Source organism: Phasianus colchicus, chromosome 9, assembly GCF_987193195.1.
Source record: "Phasianus colchicus chromosome 9, bPhaCol1.hap1.1, whole genome shotgun sequence".
Taxonomy (NCBI): domain Eukaryota; kingdom Metazoa; phylum Chordata; class Aves; order Galliformes; family Phasianidae; genus Phasianus; species Phasianus colchicus.
In genome coordinates, this window is record NC_143444.1 from 32,390,304 (window position 1) to 32,409,796 (window position 19,493).

The 19,493-nt window shown below is 48.8% G+C and overlaps 3 protein-coding genes across 10 annotated transcripts in view; 1 reads left to right on the top strand and 2 right to left on the bottom strand.

Annotated features, from left to right (window-relative positions):
* Nucleotides 1-54: 54 nt before the first annotated feature.
* CRYZ (crystallin zeta) lies at nucleotides 55-6,326 on the bottom strand. 5 transcript variants are annotated; one of them, XM_090146862.1, is made up of 9 exons: nucleotides 6,249-6,326; nucleotides 5,761-5,885; nucleotides 5,285-5,437; nucleotides 4,534-4,697; nucleotides 3,836-3,887; nucleotides 2,130-2,279; nucleotides 1,721-1,822; nucleotides 1,536-1,631; nucleotides 55-1,288 (listed from the first exon to the last, which is right to left on the bottom strand). In XM_090146862.1, the coding sequence occupies exons 2-9, from the start codon at nucleotides 5,875-5,877 to the stop codon at nucleotides 1,127-1,129; spliced, it is 996 nt and encodes a 331-aa protein (XP_090002988.1). In that variant the 5' UTR covers nucleotides 5,878-5,885; nucleotides 6,249-6,326; the 3' UTR covers nucleotides 55-1,126. The 5 variants fall into 5 exon arrangements, with proteins under 5 accessions (XP_090002988.1, XP_031460289.1, XP_031460296.1 ...); XM_031604429.2 differs by lacking the exon at nucleotides 6,249-6,326 and adding an exon at nucleotides 6,061-6,216; XM_031604436.2 differs by lacking the exon at nucleotides 6,249-6,326 and adding an exon at nucleotides 6,066-6,211.
* A 48-nt stretch (nucleotides 6,327-6,374) lies between these two features.
* On the top strand, nucleotides 6,375-9,632 carry TYW3 (tRNA-yW synthesizing protein 3 homolog). The gene is made up of 5 exons (XM_031604445.2): nucleotides 6,375-6,662; nucleotides 7,190-7,288; nucleotides 7,975-8,046; nucleotides 8,362-8,495; nucleotides 9,260-9,632. Exons 1-5 carry the CDS (start codon nucleotides 6,414-6,416, stop codon nucleotides 9,480-9,482), a joined length of 777 nt encoding a protein of 258 aa, XP_031460305.2. The 5' UTR covers nucleotides 6,375-6,413; the 3' UTR covers nucleotides 9,483-9,632.
* A 7,530-nt stretch (nucleotides 9,633-17,162) lies between these two features.
* LOC149916929 (uncharacterized) overlaps nucleotides 17,163-19,493 on the bottom strand; it is an 80,739-nt gene continuing 78,408 nt past the window's right edge. For 3 of the 4 annotated variants that reach the window (XR_016469403.1, XR_016469402.1, XR_016469404.1), the window contains 2 exons: nucleotides 17,641-17,966; nucleotides 17,163-17,534 (listed from right to left, as the gene is read on the bottom strand). Coding sequence is in view for 1 of the 4 variants with exons in the window: in XM_090146869.1 (XP_090002995.1) it covers nucleotides 17,710-17,794; nucleotides 17,939-17,966 (113 nt within the window). In the remaining 3 variants the exon portion in view is untranslated. Of the gene's footprint in view, nucleotides 17,535-17,615; nucleotides 17,967-19,493 lie in introns of those variants that run through there. The other variant, XM_090146869.1, reaches the window with a different exon arrangement.

Genomic DNA, 19,493 nt, shown 5'->3' on the forward strand with positions numbered 1-19,493 from the left:
CCTAAAGACAGCGACGTGGGGCCTCTCCTGCCTCAGCGCTTCTTCAGTAGCACAGAAGTCCGGATGCTCCAAAAGATTTTGCCGACTATTTTCTCAGTTTGGATTCAGCAAATATCAGTAGAAATGAGCGCCTGCTCAGAGAAATCACAGCTCAGAAAATGGCGGGGAGCGAAGCCGTCACCCTGCGCACAGAGCTGCACCGCTGTGCAAAGCAACGACTCCTAACGAGTCCAGGCATTGGGTTTGGATTGCTGTATTTGGAACAATGCACACACAGCCAGTCATGAAATAACATGAATTGCAGTTACCCACGAAAGCAGCACAGACCCGTGTTTCTCCTCATTACAGCCAGTGATTCATGTGACTTTAAACTTAATATGGATCACAGGAAGACCTGGAATTGCTCCGACAGCCACATACCATCAAGAAATCAACGGCTTCTGCCAGCATGATTGGTTGCAAAGCAGCAAATATGCTGCACGCAGCTCCAGTTACTCTTGGCATTAACTGGGGTGCTGCCAGCTTAGGCACTGAGTCAGGAACAGCAAAACAGAACTGCCTCTGCCTTCAGGTAGTTCATATTTGAGAGATTCTTTGGCCATTTTTTACTTAGAAAGTGAACTATCTTGACAAAAAGAGCTTTGATTCCAAGCAAATTCTGTGACAAAAGATGAATGAAACAAGTTTTGTGGCTAATGAACTTACAGCCCTAGTTAGATGTGTACCATTGGTTTCATACCTTTGTCCATCTGCTCAGTAAGCAGGCTTCATTCTGCACTGCTTACAGCTTCCCAGTGCCCTCACTACAACTTCAAGTAGTGCTTTCTATCAGATTCCAGCTGAGATACCACATTCCCCAACACCAGTTTTCCATCACAGTGTCAAACCAGTGCAGTTCTTATTTCCACATCAGCCAAAAAAAGTTACAAAAATCACCATAAATTTCGCCCAACATTGCTTGTACAAAAAGAAAACACTGCTAATGAATCAGCATAACTAACTAATGTAAGCTAGCACTTGCTGTTCTCCTGAAACCTGATTAAAAATGCATTTTATAAAAAAAATTTCAATGAATCATGTAAGCAAAGGTGCGGTTAGAACAGGTATAAAGTAGATGGAGAAATATTTATGGCAGGAGGACCATCTTTCCTCGAGCACCAGTGCTGTGAATAATGTCCTCATGAGCCTTAGCTACTTCCTGCAGGGGGTACTCGGGGCCCACGACTGGCTTCAGCCAGCCAGACTCCATGCCATCAAGGACTGCCTTCGCACATTCACGCCTCTCCTCCTACAGGGAATAAAAGACAGCATTTACCACCACGAAGTCTTTGTGTTTTAGAGAAGTATGAACCATTTCCACCAGTGTTAAATCAATGTTTACAACCCAAAAGCATTTTATGGCGTAAAGGAACTCATACGCAAAGTCCCTGCAGTCAAATTATGCTTTCACTCCTGTTTTTAACACAGACAAACTATTTCAACAGGAAAAGATCACCGAAGAAATCTTTAAAAGAAAAAAAATGTTATTTTCATACCTCAGTTTCAAGAAACCGACCAACTCCAATTATGCTGGACTCTTTGTTCATGGTGTCTCTGGGATTTATCTCAATGGGACCTCTGCAGCCCACAACCTGTTAGAGCCACGTCAAAAGAGAGTTTAAGTTCTCACTGTCAAATTGCACAGTTAACCATGCAAACCCAAGTGGCAGAAAATACGTACCATCACCCTTCCTGCATGGGACAGCAGATGTAAGTCAGCAGCCAGATTGACGTTGGAGAGCATTTCTACTATTATATTGACTCCTTGCATCTTGGTATATTCCTACCCAGAATGTAATACATATAAAGTTACTTCACTTAGTGTTTTGGTGCTGCTGCATATTTCATATACTACTGAAAGCATGCCTCTGGCAGCTGATTGCTTTTTACATACAGACTTTGTGGTAAGGCTGATAGCCATTGGCAAATGTACAGGTTCTGAATTAGGAAAACCATCAAACTGGGATGTTCTGAAATGCCACTGCATAAATTTGTTTTTAAAACTTTCCACAAACAAGTGTTCACTTTTTTTTTTTTTTTTTTAAGTTAATAGAGATATGCTGCATGAGCTAGACCCTGTATGTACTTACCTTAATTTTGTCAAGATAATTAGCTTCTCTGTGATTAAACGCTTGGTGAGCACCATTTCTCAGAACAATGTTCATACCCTCCTCAGTTCCTGCTGTGCCCAAAACCTTTAAGCCATAAGCTCTGGCAATCTGACATGCTGCTATTCCCACCTGAGGGGGAAAGAGGAGGAAATCAAAACAACAAAAACAACTCTTTGCATTTTAAATTTGACACCTTTACCAATTGGAACTTAACTATTTCTTAAAGTTCGCCTTGTCATGTATTTCTTCAGCTACAGTAATTAATTTGGATCTTAAAGATACCCCAATATTATTAAAAAAAGGAAAGGATGTTTCCACTGGCATAGTGAAGTTCTGTGTCTTTGCGTTGTTTTTGTTTGATGCTTGTTTAACAGCCATCAGCATTTGCTGTGAATCCACATATAAAGTTGCTCATCTGTTAAAACTGGTCCAAGTAATACTCAACATACAGACAAGAAGACTCTTCACAGAATCACCTGCTACTGATACCAGCACCGTATGCTGCAAAGAAAACCTGCAGGCACCACCTTACTAGCACTACTTCTGCACCCCTCACAGACCTGATGGTGTCTTGGACACTGAATTCTCAGGATCTTCTATCAGCTTTGCACTGTTTAGAGGTAAGGGATGCCTTCAGAAAAAGCTGGCTTTGGAGCCCATGAGACATAACAGAAATACTTCACAGCCAGACTGATCCTCAGATAAATATTCAAAAGAATATACGTTTTTTAAAATAATTATGGAAAACAGCATGACTTAGAAGAAAAGATGCAACAAAGATCTTTTCACTGCAGCAAGTGCTTCATCCCTGTACGTCTATCTCACTGCTTTTGTAAATATTCCCACCACAAAGGTTACAGCGCCATAGAAAAACAGATTTGCACTATTTTCTTCAACAAATCAAAGCCAGTACATCTTTTCAAGAGGCACATAAACTAAGCAACTGCAGAAACACTGTGTTTATCCTATGGGGAAAAAAAAAAAAAGTTGCTATAATACTGAATGTCAATTTAGTATCTTAGAATGAGAATGCTTTCCCAGTGAGACTGTCATCATCAACGTTTTGGTGTCTGACAAGCAGTTCATAAAAGTTTGCCAGTTGATGGCAGCTGTCTGTCCATCAGCAGAAGCTGAAGATGCAGAGTATGAGAGATGGGATAAACTTGAACTTTATCTGACAGAGAAGTCATCTGAAGTTTCGTCACATAACACCAAAGCAAACCAGATGTGCAATTTTAAGGAGTGTTCAGCCATGAACTGATTACTCCAGAATCTCTCCTTGAGAAGCAGCTGTTAGCTGGTAGGCAATGCAAAGTTGCTACCTACTAGTGATTGCTTTTCAAAGAACTGAGAACATCTTGCAGATAATCAAAAATCACAGCTTCTTGCTATTACCTTTAACATACAGCTTCTGGCTCACCTTCCAACTGCAGCAACGTATTTATCACAGAACCCTCTGCACAAGGGGCCTTACTGGATCCCTCACGTAGTTTCAGGGTTACTTGGGATAACAAGATTTTTGCTTAAGGAAAACAAGTATCTTAAGGTGTTCGAAGAAAGACTTATTTTTTGTTAATTGATTTATTGATATAGATGTAAGGAGAAATCACAGAACAGAGGAAAAAAAGGCAGACACAAGGACAGAAAACCCCATTTTTAATAACTTGCCTTTTCAGAATACTTACACCTCCACTTGCACCATGAATTAGTACGCTTTCCCCTGCTTTGGCATGCCCTCTGAAGAAAAAAAGGCATACAATATTGGCATGATGATTACAACACATAACCACTACATAGCACCGTATCAAATCTTATCTTACACACAGTATTATTCTCAATTCATGTTATGGCTAAGTAAGTACAGACATTCTCTTTGAAAAAACAGGAAAACAAAATAAACCACATCATTTATGAATTTAAGTAACATGCAGTTACATCAACATGCAACAAGCAGCAAGTCAACATCCTGGTATTCACCTCAATTCAAGGTCTCCCCCTGTTACTGATCTTCATTAAAACTAGTAACCACACTAGTTTTAATCACCTCCTCCACCAAGCTAGACCAGACTTCCACATCTTCCATCTCCTCCAGCTGATGCACAACTCTGGCTCTTACTCCTTGTACAGTGCTGCAGCATTTATTACATGATATGTACTAAAGCAGCCTTTTGAGGTCTGTTCTCTTAATATTTATCTTCCCAGGTAAATGCTGTCAGTAGCTTACAAGTTATTTTACTGTTCTAACAGCATGGCACATGTAACTGAAGTCTTTCCACGCAACGATGTCTCCACGTTCCCTCATTTAACAGGACAATGAAAACACTGGCTTCAGTATTTTAAAAGTTCAATAGCAAAATGCACAAGCTTTAATTTGGCAGCTTACTTCAGAAAAAGAGCACGGTAAGCAGTGAAGTAGGGTATTGCAATCGCTGCTCCTTGACTGAAATTCAACTTATCCGACAAAGGAAAGACTGTATTAGCTTCAGCAACTGCATAATCTGCATATCCTCCAGAGAGCGTAGCAGAGGTAAAAACCCTGTCACCTTTCTAGAGAGCAGGGAAATAAAACAGAGAAATTAATGATTTCCCTTACTTCCTTCTTTAATATACATTAAGAACAAGTTTGGTCTCTTCCTAAAAGCTTTCCCATTAAAAAATAAACAATTATCTTTGCCACAGAGAAGATTTTTGTAAATGCTACTGCATACAATCAATGCACCCAACACAAACCATAGAATTTCACATACTTAGATTCAAGTTCTATGAGCATACAGCCTCCTCTCCACAGTGTGACACACGAACCTACGGCCCCATTACTATTAACCTCAATGAATCTCAACATCAGAGAACTGCACCCAGATCCCAAACACAACAAGAAAAAATCATTTTTGTTTAGTGTGGGAAAAAAGCCACGCTCTTACTATATATACCCTGAGGTAACCAATATCTGTTCTTCAGTAGCGACCGCTCAGCCAGCCATCGCAGGTCTGGAGGACCCGGCGCTGCTGTGCCGGCACACCTCGCCCCGCCGCTGGACCCCGGCACACAGCCAGCCCTGCTCACAGAGCGGCAGCGCCCAGCACGACGCGCTGCTCGGCTCTGCAACCACAAGGAGTTAAAGCGCCGCGATGTACCTTGAATGCAGTCACGCCTTCCCCAACGCTCTCGATCACACCAGCCACATCGGAGCCGGGGGTATAAGGCAAAGCCGGTATTCTAGCGTAATTCCCAGAACGGATGTAAGTCTCCACAGGGTTTACCCCACAGGCGTGGACCTTAATTAACACCTGAAAAGAATTACATTTGTTAAGTAGCGTTTTAAAAGGTTTAAACTTAGAATTCACAGCGCAGCATCACAGCATTTCAACCGAGCAGCAAAGCAGCACTGAGCCGAAGCTGAGATAAACAGCCGGTGCTGCACTCCAGCCCCATTACAGAATCCTTTACGAGCAACCTGTAGCCAACGTAACAGAGCAGAAACCCACGCACGTGTTAAATGCCACGGCCAGGGCGTGCAAACGGGCCGACAGCAGCTACCGAGCCGGGAGGGGCAGAGCTGCTCCGCACGTGGCTGCGCTCGCAGGGCTGCCCGGGCTCAGCGCTCACCGACCTGCGTGTCCTTCGGGGCGGGGATGGGAACATCGGCCTGCAGCCTCAGCACCTCGGGACCCCCGAACTCAAACACCCGGACCGCCCTCATCGCGCCCCTTGCGGCCACCGCGGCCATCGGAACCCCTGGAAATGAACGCAAATATAATAATGATACACTGACTTCATACTTTATTTTACACCGTCAAAAGAAAGAAACGAAACCACCTCTTCTCAAGCAGAAGATCGAGCTCAGCCCCGCTCCCGGGCACAAAAAGAACCGAACCCCAAAACCGCCCAAGATCCCCCTGACCCCGAGGACCTCACGAGGTTTGCGCGGGGCGGGCGGAGGCGCTGCGGGAACAACGGCGTGCGCGGCGCTGCCAAACGGACTCTGAGCGCTGTCACGCACCGCCAAGCGGCAACGAAACCCCGTGACGCCCCTCTTCCGCTCGCTCTTAAAGCGACAGTCAGAAAAGCAGCAGAAGCCCGTCCCGCCCAAACCCGCACCTCCGCGACCCGCGGCCGGGGGCGGGATCAGCGCGGGGCGGGATTCGGCGGCGCGGGATTCGGCGGCACGCCGAGCCCTTCGCGCGCGCAGAGGTTTGTCCCTCTCGGGCGCCCGTCGGAGCGGCGACGCGGCCGCCGTAGGCGCGCGGGGTTGGGCGCCACCCGATGGCGGCGTTCGGGCGCTGGAAGGCGCAGCGCTTGGCGCGCCAGGACTGCAGCCGGCGGGGCGCGCTGGACGAGCGCGTGGCGGGCGTGGTGCGGCTGCTGAACGGGCGCGCGCCGTTCTGCACCACCAGCTCCTGCTCGGGGCGCCTCGTGCTGGCGGAGGGCGGCGCCGCGCTGAGCGCCGGGATCCCGAAGCGGCGCTGCCGGTGGCTGCTGGTGGTGCACGAGCCGTGCGGCTGCGCCGACGTGGTGAGGAGGGCGCGGGGCGGGGCGGCGTGCGGCTGGGGCTGCGCTTCCCGAACCTCGTGCGGGGCGAGCGGCGCGATGGGCCGCCAGGGGAGCCTCGGGGACGGCGGCTGCCGGGGGAGCGCGGAGCCCTGCCGCTCTCGGCGGGGCGCGGAGCCGCGGCGGAACTTCGCGGAAGGGACGGCGGGAGCGGCGCGGAGCGATGGAGCCGCGGGGATCCGCGCAGCGAATCGGCGGTGCTGGGAGCCCGGCAGGGATCCGGGGCGAAGCGATCCCAAAAAACGCCTCGCTGGTGCCGGGCGGGCCGATGGCCTGGGGAAATCCCTGAGTTGTGCAACGAAGGAGGGTTTTTTTATGGGATGACAGGCATCAACCTGTGGACTGATTGTTGTTACGAGCAATGGAAAGTTGAAAGCGGCCGGAAGAACAGGTTCACTTGTATCACACCTGCTGCATTGATGATCTTCTCACAGCTTCGGTACTCACAGCACGTATTTTCAGTTCTAACTGAAACACTGTGTGTTTTTCAGATGGCAGCATTGGAAAATGCCACCGGCAACGTCGTGTTCAAGTTTGAGCCCTTTGTGCTCCATGTGCTGTGCCAGGAGCTGCAGGACGCACAGCTGCTGGTAAAATCACAGCAAGCACAACCTGACCTGGCTGTTCTGTGACATGCAGGAGTTGTGGCTCCTGGGGCAGCTCCAGCGCTTGAAAGCAGCCCCAGATGCGTTTAATGACTGGGGCACTAAGAGCTGATGGAGCAAACACGGTGTTCAATTTACATTATGTACTTTTTTGATATACTTTTTAGAGAACAACCTCCAGTGTAGCCTCATTGGAAGCAGGCTTTTAGCTGGTGAGTCTGGGTTTGCTCCCAGTAGCTCACTGGTGGGTTTTCAGACATTGCTGCTGGTCTGGTTCTGGCATTTCAGAGCAGTGTCTCTGCCTTCTGCTGTTCCAGAATGACTCTGGAGAGCAGTGCATGATTGGTTTTCTTCCTGCGTTCATGGAGAAGAGAGTTGGTTGGCTGCTCTTACTGCACTGCTGAAGTTTTACCTATGAAAGTGTTGTGTGACCATCTATCATCACAGTCAGACAGTGCCAGGAGAGACAGGAGTCCTGTCTGGACTGATGGGTTGGGATCAGACAGGCCATCGACTGCAGTTCTTTGAAAACCAACCAAAATTTGTGATATGATGTGGGTTTGTTCTCAAAACCATTTAAATGGTTGAACTGTTACTGCATTCATTAGGGGAAATTACTTCTTGCTATGAAAGTGTATGCAGCTTGTTAAAGACATTTATTTGTTCTGCAGCATTCAGTGGCGATTGAGTCTGGGTTCAAGAACTCTGGCATTACAGTTGGCAGAGGAGGAAAAATCATGATGGTAAGTACTTATCACTTACCTATAAGGAATGTAAAAGAATGCTTCATTCATGCCTCAACTATTTAAGAGCACCAGTCTGAATTGTAGTGTGAAACACAGCTGTCATGAGGCATGCAGTGCAGAGTAGTGTTCTGCTTCAGCTGTCAGCAAGCCAAGCAATTGTGTGGGTGTCACTTTGATTATTTTATTTGTTTGTTTTCTCCCTGCAATGAATTGCTCGTATTACCTAAATAACCTTCATAAGATTTAAAATAATGATAATTCTTTTTTTAAAAAGAACTTATTTTAGGGAAATCCTTGCTTGTGTTATTTCAGGCTGTCCGGAGCGCTCATTGCTTGGAAGTTCCATTGACCCACATGGGGAAACTGATGGTCTCTGACGAATATATTGAATTTCTGGTGCATGTGGCTAATCAGAAAATGGAAGAAAATGCAACGAGGATTGACAGGTTTGTTGCTAACACCAATCCTATCCATGATATTTAAATCTGAAAGTGAAAAATGCATAGGAAATGTTATGTAAAAAGAAAAATAAATTAAAAGAACATACCCCAGAAGTCCAAATTACAATTTTTATTAATTTTTCTTAAGTTCAGAAGGCTATAAACTATTGAAGCAGAAACCTGTAACCAACATGAGTTTGCTGGCTGTGTTTGCTGCCGAGTAGAATTTATCTGATGATAACAGCAGCACTTGCTGATCTAATTCAGGAACCATTTCAGTATTCAGATTGCAGTGCATGCTTCAATCCACTACATGCTTTGTGTAGTTTCCCAAAGTGAAATATTAGTGTGGAAACTGTAAAAGTACTGTAGTGTTGAAAGTTATACATTCCAGGAGTCTTTATGGTTCTTTTCAGGCAAGGAACAAAATAGGCAGAAAAGCCAAAGAGCACAGAGGGTTCTAAGACCAACTTGCACCTGACCCCAGTGCCATTGTGCAAATGTGAGATGAACTGAGTCTTAATGGGACACAAGTATATCTATCAACTGATTGACTTCTAATCCACAAGCATTACCAAGAGAAGTGGCATGTTGTACACAAGGACACATTTATACATATTTCTAATTTTCTTCCTGAACTGACTAGACTGTTGCAATGTTAGTAAAGGTTTTCTTAATATGTTTTGATTGTATCACAGAAGCATTCATTTCTCAGAGTAGTTTTTCAGATCCTGAGCAAGAACAGAAATAACTGCATGGCTCTTTCCTAGGTTCTACAAGCACTTGGAGGCAGCCCTGGAAGCAGCGGGTGGTGTGAGCAGCTCGCCCTCCACAGACACAGGGCAGGTTCATGCTGTCTATGTTCGCAGAAGGAAAAGGAAGACTGCCCGAGAGCAGGATGTTCTCCCCTCTCCAGAGGGTCATAACGAGGAGTTGGAGCCTGGGGATGACCCAGAAGGCAGCCTTGATATTTTTGCTGGAATCACGCTATAGACTCTGCCACTGAAAGGCAAATGGCAAACTGGACAATGCATGTGGTGCTCTTTATAAGAGATACAAATATTGCTCTGTTCTAAGTAGTAACACTGCTGGGCATTACCAGGAGGAAAAAAAAAATAAAGAACACAAGTTAATTAATCAGAATTGTGAACAGGTTTAAGGCCACAGAAGCATGGAGAACAGAACCTCAATGTTTTAGGTTGTTTTCTTTGTTTCTAACAGCGCTGTTGCATTAACAGTTACTGTGTAGGTCGGCTGTCACAGAGGTCACTGCTTTGCTGCAGCCACTGGCCACGTTCCCTGTGAAGCATTCCCCTTTCACTGCTGGGGTGAGGCCTGTGGAGAAGCTATAAAACCAGGGTTGTTATCCTTGAAGCTTTTAATCCCTGAAGGAGAGTTGTCAAACTATGTGCAGCAGTGCAGAGGGCCTTTTCAGAACAGCATGGAGCCACTGTGTCAGCAGAGCTACAGCATGGAGCTACAGCATGGAGAACAGAAAACCACAGAAGTACCTGCGGCAGCTCTGGGCCTCTTCCTTACCCTGGCACTGGGCAGCAGGTTGTGCTGCTTTCCTGGCCTCACTGCTCAGGCTGCAGCCACACTGTCACGTGCACTTCCACAGCAGCGGATGCTGAATGGTAGTTTTCTTTGCAACTTGCAGCCAGCATCATGCTGGTGGTTCATACCTCACAGAGGTGTTTCTGGGGGCTGGACACAGCTCCAGTCCCAGCTATAGGCAGGAGGTCACCCAGATGACACTAACGGGCTTCAGATGGTGCTATAGTTTGTATATTCCTGTACTGTAGCACTGGAAAAGTCAGTGCATACGGTAGTTTATTGTGTAGGAAAAAAAAATGAGGAACTTGTAAATCTCAGCAGCAGTGAGTTAGGAGCTTTATGGCTTGCAGGACTGGGAGGAGGGAAGCATTTGGTGCAGTGATTCCTAGCTCACGAGGTAGGTCAGGTACTTGTTTCTATTACATAAACCTATTAGTTGAGAACGTTTTAATTCCACTGTAAAACATTGGCATCATATGTAGGAGCCGAAGGGAAAAGTAATTGAGGGCTTTGAATAGATTCTCAAAGCGCTGCGTCCAGCAGCAGCTTGCCAAAACCAACGGATGCGTGCCGCGTGGTGCCGCTCCGCGCTCGGGGGCCGCGCTGGGGGTCGTGGAGCGGTGGGGCTCCGACCGCGGGCTGCACCTCGGGCAGCGGCACAGGCAGAGGTGCTGCCCGTGGCTGTCGGCTGCGCGCAGGAGATGAACGATGGCAGCCGGGACCTTGGGTACGGCTTGCGTTCGGGGCCGAAGGGACGAAGCGCCGATGTCCTGCGGGGATGATGAACCCGAAGAATCGAGTGGACGTCGGCTCGGTCAGCTGTCAAGCCTGTAAGGTGTTCACGTACCGCGGGAGCCCCTCCACGACGGGCTCCCGGAGCCGGGGCTGCTGCGCGTTCCCGTCAGCCCGCGTACACGCGCCGGCGTGATACCGGAGCTCGGCGAGGCTGGAAGGTCTGAGCAGCCGCCGCGGTACGGCCCGGCCCGGCTCGACGAGGCACGGCGCAGTTCGGCCCGGCCCCGCAGCTCCGCACGGTCACGTTTGCGCAGAGCGGCGCGGGGCGGAAACCTCCGCGGGGGAGTTCGAGCGGAGCCCCCGGAGCGGATCCGACGCTAAGCGCCGGTTAACGAACGCGAACTGTTCCCAGCGTTCTGCCGTGCCGCGTTCTCGAAACGTGCGTTGAAAAATCTGAGCGAGCTCTGAGCGCTCTGCGGGGCACAGAACCGCACGGATGGGGCACCGCTCATCGTGCGGCTCCGCTGCGGGCGCGGGGCCGGGGCTCGGAGACGCGGTGGTGTCCGGAGCGATGTCCGGTGCCATCCCGCATTCCCCCTACAGTCGTCCCGAGTCCAGAGGGCGGTAGGGTCTCTTAACCGACAAAGTGCGCCTTAATTACTGCTGTTAATTATTAGCGCCGGTTATTGGACGTTGTTAGGAACTTCATGAAATAACTAAACAAACCGGTAATCCAAGGCCCTACAACAACAAAACCGAACAATCGCGTGAATCTGAGTAGAGCGGGGAATCATTTCAAACGCCTAAAGCTTTGACCAATGTGCACAAGGCTTTTCTGACTGCCGGCCTCCCCACAGACGCGCTCCGGCCCGCACTGCCGCCCGCATCCCCGCCCCGCGCAGCGCCGCGATCCCTCCGGCCCGGGGTTCCCCGCGCCCGCACTCCGCCCCGTTGCGGTGTAACGCAGCGCTCAGCGGCACCGCGCGGCACACAAAGAGCGGCACCGCCCGCACCGCCCGCGCGTATAGGGATGGAGTCACCGATAAGCAAAGAGCTTCCAACCGTCGGCAAATCCTTGCCGTATGTAAGTGCGCGAGGCCTCTCTGTTAACGAAAGGGTATCTTCAGTCCACGTTCCTCGTTTACTTTTCCTTCTTAAAACATCTGAACGTTCCTAAGGACGCTTCGCGTTGCGCTGTTTCTGAGCAAGCAGACGCGTTCCTTCGCCCCATTCCTCACGCAGCCCCGGGCGCTGTGCTGCGGGAGGCGATGTGCGGTGAAACCCCGCGCTGAGGCACCGCACCGCTCAGCTCTCGGGCGCCGCTCCCGTGAGCTCTGCTTGGAGCTGCCCCGCGCTGTGCGCTCAACGACGTGCAGCTACAAAACGCGGTAGTCCCTTAGAAAAATACTGTAACAACTTGTTCTAGTAAGTACACCGTGCGCTGGAACTTAGCAGGACATCAGCACTTTCATTTTCTGGAAATACACAACGGCTTCACAATATCCCGGCAATAGGATTTGACAAAATGTGGTACTAAGGAGGAGGTTTAACTCCGCTCTACCGTCAGCTGAACGCAATGCACACAGTAACGCTGCAGCGCACGGTGCGTTAACAACAACAGCAACAACTCTGAAAGGGAATTTCTGAGTCTTCAGAAAACAGATAATAATGCAATAATCACGTGCACAATTCTTCTCAGCTGCCCGCTTAATTTGTTCTGACCAAACGCAAGCAAAGCCCTCTAGGAGTGCTGCCCGACTGCGGCAGCGGTGTGAGCAGGGACAGCCTGGGGACATCGGAACCAAATCGTCCTGGGCTCCGTTTTAAAACAGAGTAATGTCCGAATTCCACACAGAAATTAGACAAAAGCGTTTGTTCTGTTCTCTGGCTGCAGTGCATTTAGAGTAACTAAGCAAGTACAATACTTCATTCAATCTTACACAGAAAAAAAAAAATCTTTCTTTCTTTTCATTTTCTGCATGGCACCACGACAAATAGAAGCACATCTCTCTCAACTGCTGCGGAACCTTCATCGAATAGTGAAAGTTCCTTGCAGCGCACTGTGAGCGCACTCCGCAGTTACAAAACGAGGTACTTCGGGGACGGGTCCCCCAAACCCGCCCCGCGGCCGTTCCGTTGTGACACCGTCGTGCCCCGCACGGCCACCTCCACAGCGCTCCCACCGCGGACGGCGCTGATCCCGGCTCGGGGAACGCCTCGTCCCGAGCAGCCGAGAGGTGCCGGGCGGCCCCGAACGAGAGCCGCGCGCCGTTCACAGACGGAGCCGTCCGCTCCACGTGTGACGGGACGGGCTTTCCCTTCTCTCTAATTCGGCACCTTTCACGTATAATTTCGCAGTATTTTAACACGGTGCGAGTCACGCAGCATCTGTTCAGCGGATCTGACAGGTGTCCGTTTTGCTACTTTGTTCTCCGGGAGCTTTTCAGAGCACCGCTGGGCTGCGCTGGGCGCTGGGCCGCCCCGAGGGCTGCGGGTCCGCGAGCTGACGCTCAGCACGGCGCGCTGCAGAGCGGCATCCGCGCGTGTCGGAGAAGTGTAAACACGATCCCCGCGTGCCGACGTTCCTCGGCCTCCCAGCGGCGGATTCCCGATAGCGGGAGCCGCAGGGCCGCAGGGCCGCGGTCAGCTCGGAGCCGCGCTCGGGAGCCGCCCGGCGGTTCCCGGCCCTGCGCAGCCCCCCGCCCGTGCCCGCCGCCCGCCTGGAGCCCGCGGCCGCTTTGCTGTCGGAGGCCGAGCCCCCTCCCAGCACGCTCAGAGTTCGGGGCTTCTGTGCATTTTCGCGGTACGGCTGAACACGCGACTTTCCGTCCTACATTAAGGGCACAGGCAGCTCTAGGAAAGATCGTGCTTATGGCTCTTGTAATTTTGATACTAGAAATGTATGCGGTCTGACTCGCCATTCGTGTCATAAATGGTACTGAAACTCTAAATTGAGGCTCTCCGCAGCCGTAGCTCGCTTACATCTAAATGAACAGACGATGTTTCTATCCGGCGTATTTCTCTGCCGTCGCTTTATTCCCAACGTTCGCTATGAAGGAGGGATCCGCGCTCCCACCGCATCCCGGACAGCCCGGATCGCAGCCCGGCGCACCGCGCTACCGGCCGGGGGAAAGAAGTGCCTTTCAACTTACAGAGGCTGTAAGGTCTCAAAGCAAATAAACGTTACTACATTTTCACTTAGGGTTTCCAATGAAAAACAAAGGATGCGATATTTCAATGCCGTTTCAGTGGCGGGCCGCCCTTTCGCTCCATGTCGGAGTATTTTTTACCTCACCACCATCTCAGAAAAGCCGTTTCCTGAGCTTTGTGCTGCGCATGCCGGCGCTGCGAGTCCCTGAAACGCGCTGCTGCCACGCGGGGCTCAGCGAGGGGCAAACGGCGCAGCTCTGCGCCAAGGTCTGCTGTCCCCGAGCAGTTCTGCATCGGTGTGCGCTGACAGCAATGCTCCTCTATCATCTGCTGACTTAAATATATTTGCATAACACTGCTGACGAAAATCAAGGAATATTTACAAGCGAAATGCTCGTGGAGTTTAAGTATATAATCTATAATCTTTTTTTTTTCTTTTTTTTATTCTTTTAGACCTCAGCTCCACTGAGGCTGAACGCGGCTGTTTTCTCGCTGCAGGTACACTCGCTTCAAATACTGCAGACGTAGAGCAGTGAAGGGAAAGCAGGGGCAGCAGAATGAGCAGAGTGCCGTTCAGGATCTGTGTGTTTTCCCCGCACCTCCTTCACGCAGAATGACAAAGGACCCGAGGACACACCACGCTGGGGAAACGCCTGGGGAATGCCGTGGTTGGTTCTGCAGGGGATCAGAATGTGCTCCGGAAGGCTCAATATCACAAACGGCCATTTTCCTCTCATTCTTATTGCCTAAGATATGAATGTTCATATTCAAGAATGCGCTTTCAAATCCACAGCACTCCAGGGTAATATTAAATGAACTCTATTTAATAAAACACATTCCAAGTTGTTATTTTGATTGGAGCTGTGTATTTCTGTCCTGCAATAAGTAGCTCAGATTTCACCGGGTCATTGGAAATTTTCAAATCGGTTTCTCTTCAAATCATGTAAAATACAGACAGATAACAACGGTGTCAGATGCCTCAATGCACAGCCAGGGACCTGGGGCACGGAGCCGCAGTCAGACCGTGCCTGTGTTTATCTCCTGAGCCACTGAATGAAATTTTGCCATCCTTCAAGAAATAGCAATTGTCCTTGTCACAAAACATCTCACATCAGTTCGCAGAGCATCATCCGGAGAGATGCTGACATTCCATTTTGCCCTCAACTCACTAAAATAAGTGGTGTTTTGTTCACAAATGCCTGTTATTACCAAAACACTACCATGATTTCATCAGCACAAACCGATGCAGGTGACACCACACACAAATCCCCGTCTTTCTGTTCTGTAACATCTGTTTTTCAGAGCTTTGACCCTTAGAACAGAAGGCATCGGACGCGATCCTGTGCTCTGGCCTGGGGCAGCCGGGCACTCCCGGGCTTCAGTGCTGGGAGATGCATGAGCTCAACCCTCCGACTCTGGATTTTTCCTAGAAAACACATATAAGAGTGATGGCCCCATGCAGGGCAGCACTGCAGGACCACGGGAGGGAGCCTTCCCCTTCCCTTAATGTTCCCTCCCCGCAGCCCTGGGATCTGACACCGCTCCCGGCTTTTCTTTCTTATGTATTCCCATTGCACATTACTCTCCTTCTGGTGTGACATCAGTGAGAATCGCTGTGGTGGAAATGGTAGAGCGGCAGTGGGAAAAAAAACCTGACAAACAGCAACAGCTTCCCAACACCCCTTCAAAATAATAACGATTTACCAAATGGTTGGGAAGTTGTTATAATTCCTTTTCCAAATTATTGCTCACCCTTTAGATTAGAAATGAGGCCAGGGTTAGCAATCAGCCATAAATGGCAGGATTTCTGAAGTAGAAGCACTTCTCTGATTGTGAAGTGGAGGCCATTATTGCCTTGATTGGGTCTTTTTTTTTTTCTTTTTTTTTTTTTTTTAAGCTTGCTTGATTTGAGGCTGAGAGCACACATTCACTACTGTACTTGCAGCAATCAGAGCTTTCCCTGCTCTTTTTTGCACAGCTATTTAGGGTCCACTACTTTGGCACAGCTGCCACCTTTTAGCCTCCATCAAGCAGTGATATTTTTAAGGGAGTAGCAGTTTGTGTTTGCCTTTTCCCCTTCCACGCCTTTCCTTTCTCTTCCAACTCATTCTTTCTTTTAAAATATATATCTATATATATATATATGTGTGATGTGTGAATTTTAATTCAAAGTATGAAGTTGAACGAAGACAGCTGAAGCTAACTGGGGCATCAGCTGGACTCCATGGCACATAACAAACCAGCAGTTATGTGGGGGGGTTGGAGATTCCTGATCCTCAAGGTCCCTTCCAACCCTGGCCGTTCTGTGATTCTGTGAGAAATGGAGAAGTGACAGGTTCTTATGACAGATGTGAAATATAAACACATGGGTGGAACAGCTGTCCATCCAGGTGCTGTAGAGTTTTGTTCACTTGAAAGCCAGTATCTGGCCAAGAACTGCATTTATACCTCCTTTTTTTTTTTCTCTCTCCAGAAGGCATCCATTTCAGTGGCTCATTGTGCTTCCTGGCCGCTCTCAGCTTTGCTCCAGAGATGTACAGCTGAGGTGGGTGCTGGGAGAGGACAAGGGAAGCAGAACAAATTTTTTATCTTGCTTATAGAAGCAAAAGACACTGGCACCAGTTGGTTCTCTGGTTGAACTGCAGGGCTTGTCGTGGGGACTGGAGTGATTACAGGGCTGGTTGTGAGGGTTGTGACACCTGCAGGGCTCTTTGGAAGGGTCAGAGCAACCACAGGGTTTGTCCAAGAGGCTAGAGCAACTGCAAGACCATTGCAGGGCTCGGAGCAGCTGCTGGGTTCGTCATGAGGGTTGGAACAACAAATACCAATGTGTTATCAACTCTGCTTTTCTCCTAGAACCAAAAATATAGCATCATACCAGGCACTCTCAAGAAATCAAATCCATCCCAGCTAATGCTAAGACACCTACTCTACTGCATGCCCACATCTGAGGGCCTGTGCCTGTGTGCCAGCCCCAGGGCGGAGAGCTTCATCCCACACAGACAGCGGGGTGAGGAGCTGCTGCAGAGCATCCAGGGAGGCTGGAGCCCATTCTTCACTATGGTAAGGCTTGGGAAATCGACACTGAGCTCTATCCATTGCAGTCTTATCAGCTGTGCTAATGCATCCATTACGATCGGGGCCATAGAAATAGAGAAAAAAAAAGATACAAAATAAAGCAGAACACAACCTAGAAAAACTGCCCTTTGTCCATCTCTACCATCTAAGCTAACTAAAGATGCAAGTTTAGCATCCCAAAAACAAAGCAACTGTGATCCAGAAGCAGAGGCCTGGTGAGGAAGAAACCCCCAGCTCACAGCCCCAGGTGGCTGTGGTGTGAGCACTGGGAGCCCTGGCTGCTCACTTACCTCCCAGCTGGCCTGGCTTGCTGTTCCCTTTGGCTGCAGAGCAAATCCGTTTCATCTGCAAGTAACTCTTAAAGTCATTAATGAGTAAGTTTGGCCATGCCAAGGAAGTACACTGACAAGTATCTGACCCTGCAAAGGCCACATGTTGCAGAAACCTTACTTCAGGTAACTTAGACCTTTGAAAGATGTGCTGAAGTGAGGTTTCTCTTTCTTATTGCCAGAGGCAAGTTCAGGTCTGAAAAGCCAGATAGAAAAAGAAAATGGAGGGAAAAAAAAAAAAATTAGACCCAATCATGTGTCATAAAGGTTTTCCTCTTCCTCAGAATGTAACTTTCACTTACCTTCTTTTTTCCAGTGGTGCAAAGGCCACCGAGGGGGGATGAGATAATGGCTGGGAAGAGGCACATGTTCTATAGCATGCACTGGGGATTGGCACAAGGCTGAGCTTCCCCCTCGCGGACCTCATGTGAGTGCAGTTTTAGAGAGATGTGAGCTCTGGGTGGAAGGGAAAATCACTCTGACAGGTCTGTGTTGCTGTTCTTAAAAAGTCAGTTTGAAGCAGCTGAGAGGACAGCAGTGCTGCAGCAAGCCGTGTGTGGAAGGCAGCAGGGCAGAGCAGGGCACGGTTACATTGCTCACCTCACATCCCAAAACGTGGCACATTGTACTGAAAAGTGAAGAAGTGGAAAACGTTAAATTTTGAGCAATCATTTGGTTGACACTGCAGCTCAAGTGAGGTGTTGGAAGAAGCTGCGGTTACTCATCTGGTACCATCCTCTATAATTGTTCTAGGTACTTTTAAAAGAAGGTGCATCTCAGGAGAGCTTCAGCTACCAGCAGCACTGAGAGGGGCGGCTCAGCTGCTCGGAGCTTCGTCCAGGAGTGCTCAGAGAGCTCTGCCTGGCCAGCGACATCGGGACATCGGGATCCACACGTTTCTCCTGCTGTCAGATAGTCCTGAGCATCGCAGGATGTGCCGTGCAGGGGTTGTAGAAGGGAAACGATTCATTTCATACACGTGAGGCCATTTTCCTCGAGTAGAACCCCCCTAGCTTCCAGCAGGGCCCTTTAGCTCCAGTTACCACCACAGGCAGAGCCTGGGCAAGGCTCCCTTGATCAGCCACAAGCTCCCTCATGTTACAGAGGAATGCACGCCTTATTTCCTCCCTGAAGTCCCAAGCTGAGTGCATGCGATGGCGAGAGCTCGGAGCTGTCACTGTGTTATCAGCTGCATCTGCACTGCGCCCAAAGCCCACGGCCAGCCCCAGCAGCAGGGCAGCACTGCAGGGTGGCAGAGCAGATAACATCTCTGTGCAAACCGACCTCCATTACATCAGTGGGCAGGGGTGGTCCCTTCAAGTCTGCTCCTTTTGTTTCAGTTTTACAGTACAATTACCAGCAGCGGTTTACAATTAAGGGGAATAATAATAACTGCATATTCTTTCACCTGCACATTCGGTTACAACAGACAGCATGCTTTAATGGGATTGTGAAAAATCTGCGTTTGACCCATGCAAAAAAGTAAACATTCTTGTTCTGGATACTATATCATTATCACAACAAAGGGAAACTCCTGAAATCCGATGATTTAAACATCTGGAGAATGTTAATCACTTCAAAATGACGGATGTTTTTTATTTTAGCTTTTGACAGACGCGCTCCTTTCATAGATAGATGATTATTTACATAAATTACATCATCAATGGAAAAAAAAAATCCAAAACAACTTCAAAGGGTAAAGAGCTTAATTAAAGGGAGACTTTTATTTTTCTTCTCCTGTAGAGCACAGAATAAACAGAAGAATTCACAAAGGGAAAAGGTAACTCCAGCATCTCAAATAAGGACTGGCTGTGCTTGGGAGATGCACGTTAAAATAGAGCCATAGCCATAACTAAGAAGCAGTGCAGGGAGAAACAGGCCAGGTCCTGCCCCAGCAGGCACAGTGTGCAACGATAAAGACATAGAGCCAAGTTTCAGCTTGGTTCTTTAAGCACGGCTTCAAAATGCACAGGTTTGGTGCCACTCCAGTCAGTGCCTGCAGATCTGGCTGCTCTCTCACAATGAATTTCATACTACTAAAAGCCATCAGCTTCAGCAAATGTACTCTCAATCAATTGTATTTACTCGTTATGTACCAGGGCTGCCCTGAAAGTAATGCCTCCTATGTTGTTACAATGGCCCTCAACATCAGAGA